The sequence below is a fragment of the Silene latifolia genome, chromosome X (assembly GCF_048544455.1).
Source record: "Silene latifolia isolate original U9 population chromosome X, ASM4854445v1, whole genome shotgun sequence".
In the NCBI taxonomy this organism is placed as follows: Eukaryota; Viridiplantae; Streptophyta; class Magnoliopsida; order Caryophyllales; family Caryophyllaceae; genus Silene; species Silene latifolia.
The window spans coordinates 288,844,505-288,857,509 of record NC_133537.1 but is presented as its reverse complement, the minus strand read 5'-3'; the positions used below and the strand labels follow the sequence as shown (position 1 = coordinate 288,857,509).

The 13,005-nt window shown below is 38.4% G+C and overlaps 2 protein-coding genes and 1 non-coding gene across 3 annotated transcripts; all 3 read left to right on the top strand.

Annotated features, from left to right (window-relative positions):
• The first annotated feature begins 254 nt into the window (after positions 1-254).
• On the top strand, positions 255-361 carry LOC141624441 (small nucleolar RNA R71). The gene has a single exon (XR_012534247.1). It is a non-coding gene; the product is annotated as a small nucleolar RNA R71 (small nucleolar RNA).
• Positions 362-4,451: 4,090 nt separating this feature from the next.
• On the top strand, positions 4,452-4,922 carry LOC141620271 (uncharacterized). The gene has a single exon (XM_074437189.1). The coding sequence runs from the start codon at positions 4,452-4,454 to the stop codon at positions 4,920-4,922; it is 471 nt and encodes a 156-aa protein (XP_074293290.1).
• A 36-nt stretch (positions 4,923-4,958) lies between these two features.
• LOC141620270 (uncharacterized) lies at positions 4,959-6,513 on the top strand. Its single transcript, XM_074437188.1, has 2 exons — positions 4,959-5,366; positions 6,226-6,513. The coding sequence occupies exons 1-2, from the start codon at positions 4,959-4,961 to the stop codon at positions 6,511-6,513; spliced, it is 696 nt and encodes a 231-aa protein (XP_074293289.1).
• Positions 6,514-13,005: the final 6,492 nt, after the last annotated feature.

The window sequence follows — 13,005 nt, the reverse complement described above, 5'->3', positions numbered from 1 at the left end:
TCAAGTTGATTGTGTCAATGTGAGCACTAAGTTGAGCACCCAATTGAGTAACGGAGTCCACTTCATGCTTTCCTCCTCTAGTAGCCTTGCGAGGTCTACTATATTGTGAGTTATGGACCGCCATTTCCTCAATCTTGTTCCATGTTTGATTGTCATCAACTTCGGTGAACATTCCATTTGATCCCATATTGAGAATGTTCCTAGAATCTTCATATAAACCATTCCAAAATTGTTGCACCAAAAACCATTCGCTAAGTCCATGGTGAGGACATGAGCGACAAATTCCTTTAAACCGCTCCCAAGCTTCATACAAAGACTCTTCATCCCTTTGCTTAAAACCCGTAATTTGAGCTCTTAGCATGTTAGTCTTTTCCGGTGGGTAGAATTTTTTGTAGAAAGCTAGAGCCAACTTCTTCCAAGAATCTATTCCAAGGGTGGCCTTATCAAGGCCCTTCAACCATTAAGCTTCGCATGGTGCCGATTAAGGAAAAAGGAAATAAGACCCATCTAATTTGGTCTTGAGTCACGCCCGTTTGAGAGATAGCATCACAATAATCGCAAAAGGTTTCCATATGAGAATGAGGGTCCTCACTAGGCATCCCCCCGAATTGGCTCCTCTCAACTAATTGGATGATGGCGGACTTGGCAATAAAATTTCCGGTGAGATGTTGCGGTGTAGGAGTACCATTTAGTAGATTCTCCTCGGTGGATACGGAGTGTGACGAGAATTTTGGCATTGTAGGTGGATTTTGTGGGGTATTGTGTAATGGGTTTTCTTCTCCTTCTATTGCGAAAGGATTGACAAACTCACTAGTGGGTTGGACAACTTAACTAATACCTCGTAAATTCCTCCTAACAACTCTCCTATTGTTCGTCAAGGTTCTTTCGATTTCACGGTCAAAAGGTAACAAATCACTTTGTAACCTTCTAGACATGCAAAATATCAAACAACTCAAAAATGATTAGAACAAACCTTGAGGAGTTTTACTTCCTCAAGGCGAAGAAAGACACAACTAATGACAATAAAAAGAAATCTAAATCAAACAAACACCGTCCCCGGCAACGGCGCCATTTTTGATGCGATCCCGCTAAGTGTTCACAAATTAAGATGTGGTCGTTGGTCGCGGTCGAATCAAAACACAATTTATAGCTCCACAAACAACTCTACAATTAGTAAAGAGGTAAGTAAAGGTCGGATCCCAAGGGACGGGAGTTGAAATGAGATTTCTATTGTAACTAGTGATGTCTAAGGGGTGTCACAAATTGGGTTGATGTAGGAGGTTACTAAACTAAAATACCAATGAAAATAAATCAAGCAAGATGAATTAAAGGGGTATAAACAATTGATTAAAGGCACTAGGGTGTCATGGGATCATAGGGGAATCATGGGATATGATCATACAAACATGTTCTCAAATTATAAGCAAGCAATTATTGTTGTGATGGATTGAGTTGGGTTATATCTTACAATCCTAGGAAAGTTTGGGTCCAGGAGCCGAATCGATTAGATTGTACAACACCTACAAGTCGACTTAATCTTCCCTACTCAACAACATGCATGGTCTAATGAGACTCGAGTTGGGTTATGTCTTACAAGTCTCATTGAAAAGATAGAAGATGATAGTAAATACAAGGATTCATAGGCTTAGCATTTCATCAAATATAACATGTGCATGAGTTGAGATCAAAACAAGCAAGCAAATAAAACATGAAAGCATATTAATTTAAGCATGAATCATTCCCCATGTTGATTTCCCCTAATCACCCATTAACCCTAGCTAAGAGACTACTCACTCATTATCATGTTGATCATGCTAGCAAGGTTGTCAATCATACCAACAATATGAAACATGATGAATAAATGAAAGTAATTAACAATAATTAAAAAGTGATTAAGAGATTATACCTACTAATGATTCCAATAATAAAGCAAAGATAAAAGAAGTACTTGAATGCTTGATTGAGAGGTTGTCAATCTCCCAACAATAACCCAAAATAATCTTCAATTACCCAAAATAAATGATGAACAAAAGAGAGATTAAAGAACTAAAACTTGGATTAAAACTTGATTAATACTTGATTACAATATTAAAGAGAGATTTGATTGATATTAACTACACTAATTATTGATAAGAAGAACATGCTCCTCTAATTAGACTAATGGGGTATTTATAGTGGAAATTAGGGAGGATGCATTAGGGTTAACTAAGGGCTAAACTAGTAATTACACTTTTTAAGTTGAGCAAGGAGGAGCCGGTATTTTCTGAGAGAAGGGCTTCTCTTTTCGTAGCTTGGAGAAGACAATCCGTGCTATGCTAGAATCCGGGCGGAATAGGGTCGGGACGGGCGGATTCTGGCATTGGAATCCGAGCGGATTCATGGGAATCCGGGCGGATTATGGAGGGGGAATCCGAGCGGATTGTGGCAAAGACGCTCGGATTGTGCTGGGGCTGGACGGACGGATTGGTGACAATCCGCTCGGATTGTCAGTCAGCAACAATTCTTCTTCTTTTCTTCCCTTTTCTTCATAAATTCCTTGGGGATTTCCTTGGGGACTCAAGGATCTTTTCTCAACATTGCTCTTCTACTATGATATGTACAAAGGCCTTCTAATCTTGTCTCTCCTTGATGCTTGGTCATTGAATTCGATCAATTTAGTCTCGTTTTGCCATGAAAATGCAAGATTCTTACTCCTTTCCTACCAAGGGATCAAAATCTCAAAGAATATGCAAAACAAAGAACTAAAGATAAGAAATGACCCAAATAAGCACTAAAAAGCATGGAAACAAGGCTAATTCGGGGGCTAAATATGCGCCAATTATGGTCACATCATAGCCACGTCCTATGCAATATTTGCTAAGTGGTTTTCCAAGTAATAGCTACAGTTTCTATTCTTGTAATTTGCATTGGTTGATCCCTTACTTAACTGCTTCACATGATTCGGATTCTAATCTCATATCTATGTTGTATTTCCTTGAAATGCATACTTTTGTATAAATGATCGTATTCTTGTCTTTCATGTTATTTAATTGTCTCACATGATTAGTTGAATCTTTATTATGCTGGTGTTATCTATCTTGTTCCATCTCATTTAATTGCCATGTTTAAATATAAACTTGATATTCATATCTTTTATAAGTATCTTACATGACTTGCCTATTTTAGTTCTTTGTTAGATTGATTTTGACAATTTGTGGCTGGGAGAACCTTGAGTTACTCCCCATTGACAGTGGCGTTCATGTTTACATGAATGACAGGTACTAGTTGGTACATTTATGGGGTGAAGACATGTGTGAGCTAGCGAGCACTTTGACCTTGTAGTCGGTTTATTAGGATTGCTTAGACTAAGATTTTATCGTATTGTCATTCGAGGGATATATTTTCCCTCACCTTTGACTATCATGTTTGTATAATTTAATCTTTATTTCCGCATTCTTTATTTGTGTTTTAGATTTTAATGAACCCGTGCTTTAAATTTTAAAAGTTTCAAAAAATTTACTAATTTCCGCTTGAATTTATAACTTATATTTTCCGCGTTATTGCGGGGGTTCACAGGGTGGATTCTGCGCAAGGCTGAATCAGGTCAGGGTAGAGTTTATTGCAGGGTTAACTAGCTCAGCAACCTTGTTTAAAACTGCAGGGTAGGACAAAATGTATGTAAAGGAAAATAAATAAAGCAAATAAGTAAGACAATAGATTGTGTACGTGGAAAACCCTTTAATTGGGAAAAAACCACGAGCACCAAGCCAGGAGAGGTTTCACTATGTATATGGAGAATAGTAACGTAAATAGGTACAATATAGAGTATTTTGTCTAAGTGTTTTAATTATGTTGCTTGTAAGAAGATAGCATGTCTGTTGGAATGGTCTTGGCTCCTCCTTATATAGTATACTTCGTATTTACTGAATGATCTCCACAATTAAGGCGTAATATTTCCTCTTAATGACTCCATTAATTGCACCTTCAATGCTCTTCAATACCCGGATTAATGCTTGGCCTTTATGACATAATCTTCTACATAATTGTCTCTTAATTGGTGTAATAAAGCCGGAATATTCTCCATAATTATCTTTAGCTTGGTCAAATAATATCTTCTTACTTAACCGTTACTCTCTCCTACTTGGTGCCAGTCTTGAGCTACCCTGATGTTTCTGTCCTGATCGTCAGGCTAGGGTAGGAATGTACCCTGAACGTAGGGCGGAAATACCAGACCCAACATTGACATTCTGAGCCTTTTGGAGACCAGAGTCAAAAGTAATAAAGCTCATAGAATTCAGAGAAATAAATTGGGGAAATATAGTAGTCTTTGTAATTACAATAGTCACTATAATAGCAGAATTTGGATTCTTTGGGATCATTCTACTGTTCAAGTAAAGGTTGTTCATGAGGAAGCCCATGAGGTGCACTGTATTGTTCACCATCTACTCACTGGGAAGAAGTTTCACCTTTCTATGGTTTATGGAAGTAACAATGCTACATTCAGGAGGGCCCTTTGGGATTCTTTGGTTACTCACTCCACCACTGTTGGGGCTTGGGTTGCTATGGGTGACTTCAACATCATTAGAAGTGCTCAGGAAAAATTTAGTAACACCCCACCTGATCATGCTGATATTACTGAATTCAATGCCTGTTTGGATGTCTGTGGGTTAGATGACTTATCTGGTTCTGGTAGTGAGTTTACCTGGTTCAATAAGCAGGACCCTTCAACTAGGGTTTATTCTAAGTTGGACAAGATTCTTACTAATGCTAAGTGGACTCTTGCTTTTACTCAAACTTCTGCTAGCTTCTTGGCTCCTACTGTTTCTGATCACTGCCCTGGTCTCCTTACTTTCTATGATGATCCTTTTCCCAAAAAGCAATTTAAGTTTCTTAATTGTTGGATTGATCACCCTGACTATAAGCATAAGGTTAGGGAGGCATAGGAGTCTAGAGTTATTGGTAATTCTATGCATAGGTTAATGGCAAAACTTAAAAATGTCAGAGTGGCTTTAAGAGATATGCACTATGTTCATTACTCTAATATTGAACATATATTGGCTCAGAAAAGGGATGAACTTGGTTCTTGTTTTAGGGATCTTCAGCTTAATCTTCTTTCTCCTACTCTTATTAAAAGGGAGAAAGTTGTCTCCCAGGAGTTTTGTAAATCGAAGGATGCTAAAACTAAGATTCTGATTCAGAGGGCAAAACTTCATGATATTAAGCATGGTGACCTTATTTCCTTCTTTTTCTTTTCAAAAATTAAGGAAAGACAGCAAACCCAGATCATTCATGAGATTCAAGATACTAATGAGGATACTCATATTGGCATGCCTGCTGTTAGAGATGCTTTTGTGAATTATTACCATCAGCTTTTTTTTGGTGGGAATGTAAGTAATATTATAAACGAAGCCCAAATAGGCTTCCAATCACCAATATAACCATTTTGTTGTTTCCATTTTACCATTTGCAAAGGTAAACAATTACCACTAGGACACCTATACTCCATACTATAATTAGAAAGGAAGATCAACCACGGAAAAAAAATAAGTTATATCAAATCACGCTGTGTACACCAAGCAACCCCTTACCTTTTCCAACTTCCTACATTGACATTCGTAAGCCTCATTCTACACTTAGCCTTTAGACGTTTAATGATAGAATCAGGATGAGGCACATAACCAGCAAGTCTGCATGTATTCCTGCATATCCAGACCTGATATTGTACATCAGCAATCATAGAATTAAGTAGAAGTCTTATAAAACCAGAATACTTCCTCATCTTCAGCATTCTGGTAGCAGTGATCTGACCATATACCAGAATCTGCAACCAATCAAGTAATTTGGTATTGCATCTTCTGACATACACACACTCTTGGAATAAATGTCTATGATTCTCAGCATGAATCCCACATAGAAAGAAGCTGGTTTGATGAGTGATGCCCATCTTCACAAGTCTATCCAGTGTCAACAATATTTCCTGATGAAGTAGCCAAAGAATGAAGGAGTGCTTAGGAATGATGAATTTATTCCAAACACTTTGAACCAGGGTACCTTGTCCATATCTTGCTGAGTGGGTCATTTATAACCATCAGTAATCTTATAATCATCATCATCTGCAATCCATTTCCCTTGAGCATAAGCAGCTTTAAAAATTTCCTTTACCTCAAAAACCTTCCTCCATGCCCATGAGCTAGCATAAGTAGGTTGATAATCCATCAGCTTTTAGGGACTTCATCTGTTGTTTAGGGGATTGATCCAGATATTATTGCTAATGGGCATTGTCTTGATACTCAGGATATAAATGCTCTTGTTACCCCCATCACCAGGAAAGAAATTAAAGATGGTCTCTTCTCTATTAACTCTCATAAGAGCCCTCGGTTGGATGGTTTTTCTGCAGGATCCTTTAAATCAGTCTGGGATATTATTGCTAATGACTTTTGCCTGGCCGTTGAGGATTTCTTTAGGACTAGCTTCATGCCTAAGCAGTTAAATGTTACTGTGCTTACCCTTTTCCCCAAGAAGAAATTTGTGTAGAGTGTTAAGGACTTTAGACCAATAGCCTGTTGTTCCATTGTCTACAAAACTATAAGTAGGATTTTGAGTAACAGATTGCAAACTGTTATGGCAAAGCTAGTGGGTATTGAGTAGGCTACCTTCATTCCTGGAAGGAGTCTTCATGAGAATGTGATTCTCACTCAAAGCTTACTCAAGGGTTATGCTATTAAAAATATCACTGTGGACATAGACCACCTACACGCCAGTCTATGGACATGCAGCAGTCGGAAAGCCACGTTTGGAGGCGTAGAAATGCTTTCGACCGGATCGCTTAATATCGGTCTGTTTCGTCTCGGTGAAGGTCTCGAAACGATGCTAGAGATGTTTGGAGTCGCCACCAAGCAATTATGGGATTCTCGAATCCACTTTATTCCTCGGTCAATCAAGGTAAAAAGCGGTGCTTAACATAGGTACTAAAGATAAGGACTTGTCCGCCTTTAACATACTATCTCTAGAATGACTCTCGTACGCCCTGGATATGGCCATCCACTATCCAAAGGTTCTGAGTAAGGGTGAGGGTACGTATTGGGAAGCTCTTTAATCGAACACCGAATCCCGCCCGCGTTAGCGGTCTCTACTGATCGATCGTGGTTGCTAAGTGTAAAAGTTTATAAAACAGTAAATGCATGAATGCGCATCCAAAAGTTTAACCTAACATGTGAAAGTTTGCTAAGTCGGTTTGCTTATCCGAAAATCAAGTAATTGATGTCGAGTTGGATTTAGATTGATTTGCATGCCAAAACGAAAATTAAACATCCATTTACCAAGTATCGGTTATAGTGCTTAACACGATCCAATTGTTTGAAAAAGGGTGTCAAATGACAAAGTATAAAAACGTGAAATGTAAACTCGTCAATCTGATCCATCTTGTATTTGGGTCAACCGAAGTCAAGATCGTCCTAGACAAGTGCTAAAAACGAAACATATCAGTGCCAGGTAACCCCTTTCGGGCGCAAGTCATACGGCGAGGCAAGAAGGTCTGTCCAGATTTGAAATGTAGAAAATAGGACCTGTCTTTGGGCGCGAGCCATCAGGCGACCTATAGAACATCTTCTGGTTGTTTAAAAGGTAGTAAAAACCGCTTTTATGATTAATGATTTGCAAGTATTGTTTGCATGACTCGGAATAATTACTATTATGTTAGTAATATTCGTTGTCGGATTTGCAAGTTTGAAAAGTATAGTAAAATGTGTAAAAAGTGTATGCTTAATCATTTCATCATCGTACTCGAATTAAATCGACATGGCACATATGTTAGCCAAGGATGACATATGATATGGTCAAGATAAGGATAAAAATAAAATGAAATAAAAGTAAAAGGAAAATGTTTGATATGAACTAATATGTTAAGTTCATTTCCTTGTAGCTAGTCAAGTTTGTCATCGTACTCGGATTAAACCGACATGGTATAAGGAACCAATGATGATTATGAATTATGCCTAATATGTTTGCAAGTGTAAATAAATGAGAAAAATGGTAAATAAAAGATAAGAGTGTTAGAATACCCTTTAAAATGTAATTAACCAAATAATATCACCGAGTCACGGATTAAACCGTCATGGTATAAGGAAACAAGGGTGATTACGATTTATGGTTAAAAAGTTTGTCATAAAAGACGGTGTTTTGAAAATGTTTGAAATGATGAAAACCGTTAGAATAAAATATGAAACAAAGAGGAAAGACGAACATCTTTGGATCCAAACACTTGTCTTACTCTGGGAGGTTGGTACTTGTTAATTCAGTATTGACTTCCTTATATACTTACTGGATGAACATCTTTGTTATTCCTAAGGGTGTGTTGCATAGGTTGAACTCCATCTGTCGAAATTATTTGTGGGATGGTAGTGTTGATCACCTTAGAGTACCCCCTATCAGTTGGGCAAAGATTTGTTCCCCAAAAAAGGAGGGTGGTCTGGGTTTAAGAGATAGTTTTGTGTGGAATGTAGCTGTTATGGGGAAGTTAGTTTGGTAGATCTTTTTTAATCCTAATAAGCTATGGGTGAAATGGATCAGCCAGATTTACTTAAAAGGCAAGAGTTGGATTGAGTATGTACCCAGTTGTGATATTAGCTGGGGATGGAAAACAGTTTGTAGAGTGCGTGATAAGCTCAGTTCTGGTTACAGTCAGGGACAGTGGTTACTTGACGCTAAAGGTTATACAGTGAAGAGTGGCTATGAGTTGTTGAGAGTGAAGTATCAGCCTGTTCATTGGCATAGTATTGTGTGGAACAAGTTGGCAATACCTAAGCATAGATTCATCTGCTGGTTAGTTGCCAGAGAAGCGTTGCAGGTTAAAACTAAGCTTTTTGGTTTGGGTATTGCTCCTGATGATGATTGTCTGTTATGTGGATGTGCTGCAGAGACACATATACATTTATTCCATCAGTGCCCTTATAGGAGACTCATTTTGTTAGAAATGGCTAGTGTTTGCCATGTAGCTCTTCCATCTACTGATATCCTTAGGTGGATTTGGCTGCAGAAGTGGTCTAAGCATCGAAGAGGAGTTCTGCTTTGTGCATTCATGGCGTGTTTCTATTTTATTTGGTTGTAAAGGAATATAGCAAGGGTGGAGCATTCTCTGGTCAGGCCTGCAGTTGTGGTTAGGTTGGCTAGGAATGTTACTAAAATGCGAATTTGTACTTTCCAGAACCAATTTGATAATCATGATAGGCAATGGTTAGAAAGTATTGATGTATGTAAATAGAGATATGTCTCTATGAAATTGGCTTAGTTTGTAAAACTGTTAGGTTGTATTGCCTAAGTTTGTGCTTAATGAAATCTTACATTACACCAAAAAAAAGAGGAAAGACAAGCACAAACACGTTTGGATTCCGAGCAGAGACCCCATAAGGGGTGCGAGGGTGGTAGTGGCGATTACCAGCCTATGTTTCCAGTCAAAATCCGGTTTTGGCTCAATCGATCCATATCTTGGATCATGTTATGCATTGTTCATGTTTATAAAGTCATTAAAATAGTAAATATATGAAATAAGTGGAATATTTACACCCTCAAACTTATATGTTATGATGTTTGCGAGGTAGACGACTATTGAGACGATTTTCTCGTTATGCGACTACTCGGGATCAAAGAAGTTTAAAAGAGTGCCTTAAAAAAAGATTTTGTTTTGAAAAGATTTTGAAAAGATGTTTGAAAACATGTTGATTAATGTTTAGTTGGTCAAATGGGTCGGTCGAATTCATGCCGACGGTACCAAACAAAATGTGTAAGGCTTGTGTTTTCAATCGGTAGGTCGAAAACACATGTCGATTTTTTGACTTAAGAAGTCGAAAGGTTTAGAATTTTAAGGGAGAAGGAGGGAGCGGACTCTCGTGTAACCTAAAGATTTGCATATGGGGGGGTATTTATAGAGAAATGTAGGATGGTAGGTCGGCTGAGTTTGCTTGGAGGTTAAGAGGAAGCCTAAAGAGGCGCGAGCCACCTAGTGCCTCAATGGGGTGTCTTGTCCTTTTCGGAAATTTTGATTTTCTCTTTGTTCTAACCAATGTTTTGTTGGTTGTGATTTACGGTATTATGTTATTTATTAGCCGTGTGTCTTGGGTGTTATTTGGGGTAGGTATTTTGTGTGCCTGACTCGGGTTTGACCCATGTTGAGTCGGGATTTGAATTTTGAGTCGGTTTTGGCCCGGTGTCGATTTTTACTCCAATTAGTGTCATTTTAATGCAAATGAAGTTAGAAAACCATTTTTGAAATAATTTTTCATATCCGAGTAATGCATTAAACCGTCTCATGAATTGCCAATCCATGCACGCATGTCAAGAACATGTGTTAGTCCGATCATCATCGGTTGTTTTTTGGAAGGTGCAGATACTGGGTATCTACAAGCACTCCCAGATGCATGCTAAAGATTGATATAAGCAAACCCTTTGATTATGTTCATGGGTTGTATAACTGGATCATGCTTTACTCTAAAAATTAACGGGTCTAATTATGGGTTTATCAAAGGGAAATGTGGGGTAAGGCAGGGGGATCCCCTTTTCCCTTTGTTTTTTATTTTGTGTATAGAAATTCTTTCTAGGGCTCTAAGGGTAATGTGTAAGTCATCTCAGGTCTCTTACCATCCCAAATGTGCCAAACTGAAACTTACACATCTCATTTTTGTTGATGATCTAATGGTATTTACATGGGGTGATCAACCTTCAATAAAGAAGGCCATTGATATTCTTCAATATTTCTCTTCCTCATCAGGTCTTAGGGCAAACTATGACAAGACTGAGGCCTACATTGGGGGAGTGGATAACAATCGCAAGCAGCAAATTCTCACTGATATTGGACTTGATGAAGGTGCATTCCCATTCAGATATCTTGGACTGCCTATACATCCATCTAGGATCACTAGCTCTATGTATGAGGGGCTGCTTCAGAAGATTCAAAGTGTAGCTTAGATCTGTGCTTCTAAATTTCTCTCATATTCTGGCAAATTACAGGTTCTTAATGCTATTGTTTTTGGCCTCTGCAACTTTTGGAGTGGTAGTTTACTGCTTCCTAAGACTATTACCACTGGTCTCACTATCTACTGTAGGCAATTATTCTAGGGATATAGTGATGGAGCTCCTAAAATGATCTTCAAAAGCTGGCACGACATCTGTGCTCCCTGGTCAGAGGGGGGGGGGGGGGGTAGGTGAAGGATGTCACTGCTTGGAATCATGTTAGTATGCTGAAATGGTTATGACACCTTGACAGAGGCATTGGCTCCATTTGGTCCACCTGGGTCTCTCATTACTACCTTGCCCACTGCTCTATATGGGATTTTTCTGTGCAGGAGTATTACTCTGAAAGTCTTAGAGGTGTGATCCAGGTTAAGGACTTGTTACTAAGTAAACTAGGAAGCCTGCAAGCTGCCAAACCTAATCTAAACCAATGTTATATTCTAGGTAAATTTTAGTCAGGAAAGCCTACGACTTGATGAGAGTTCATGATCCAATTAAAGCCTGTTACAAGGCAGTACATGGGTGTATTGGTTCGGATTAAACTCGTCGTCAAAAGCTACCAACCAAAATAATATTTATAACTTCACAAACTACTCTTAGCAAAGAGGCAAGTAAAGGTCGGATCCCATGGGACGGGTATTGATGTAGGATTTTCAATTGTAAACGGTCGTGTCTTAGGGTGTCACAATTTGGGTTGAGATGAGATTAGTCTAAACTAATTAACAAGATAAAAGTAAAGCAATGAAAACAAGCAAGATGATTAAAGAGGGATGTAAACAATTGATTAAAGGCACTAGGGTGTCATGGGTTCATAGGGGATTCCTGGGAGTTGATTATACAAACATGTTCTCAATTAGATGAAAGCACTTATTGTTGTGATGGGATCGAATTGGTGTATAAGCTTACAATCCCTAAGAAGGGTTGGGTCCCGGAGCGGAATCGATTAGATTGTACAACACCTACAAGTCGACTTAATCCTTCCTATTCAACTATACGCATGGTCTAATGAGGCTCGAGTTAGTGTATAAGCTTACAAACCTCATTGAAGAGATAGGTGATGGATTAAAAAATGCAAGGATTCATAGGCTCGCATTTCACTAAACATGACATGTGCATAAGTTGAAATCACAACAAGCAAGCAAATTAATTATGAAGACATATTAGATTAAGTATGAATCAATCCCCATGTTGGTTTTTCTTAATTCCCCATTAACCCTAGCTAAGGAAACTACTCACTCATGATCATGTACAACATGTTAACAAGGTTGTCAATCATACTAACAAGGCAAAACATGATAAATAAATGTGAGTGATTAACAAAAAATTAAATAAGATTAAGAGAGAGTTATACCTATGAATATGATTCCAAATAATAAAGCAAAGAATAATAGAAGTACTTGATGATTGATGGAAGGTTGTCAATCCTCCAAATAAACCCAAATAATCTTCTAATTACCCAAAATAAAGGAAGAACAATAGAGAAATTAAGGAAAGATTAAGACGTGAATATTATTGAGAAATTGTATTATAACTAAATTAAGACTAATTTGATGAGATTAAGAGAGTATAAGATATGATTAAGAGTGCATCCAATCTAGGTAGTACAAAGGGGTATTTATACTAAGGATTAGGTACAAAGATTAGGGTTACTAAGGGCTTTAATGACTATTAAATCCCTAAGAAAAGTTGAGGAAATGCTCCTCTCGAAGGCAATGAGCGGATTCCCATGCTAGTCTTACCACGATCCGCCCGTCTTGTGTTGTGGCACGAGCTCTTCTGTCTTAGGATCCGCTCGGATCCAGGGAAGACGCTCGGCTCCTTGGGATACAATCCTCTCGTCTTGGGAACAAGACGCCCGGATCCTGGTGTTTGGAGACGCCCGGATCGTGTATGATCCGCTCAGATTCCAGGACAGACAGCTTCTCTTCTTTTCCGCCTTAACAATCCGCAAGGATCATTTTGGGGATGCAAGGATCCTTTCATCATTGCCCATTTCACTTTGTTATCTACTCAGGCCTCTAG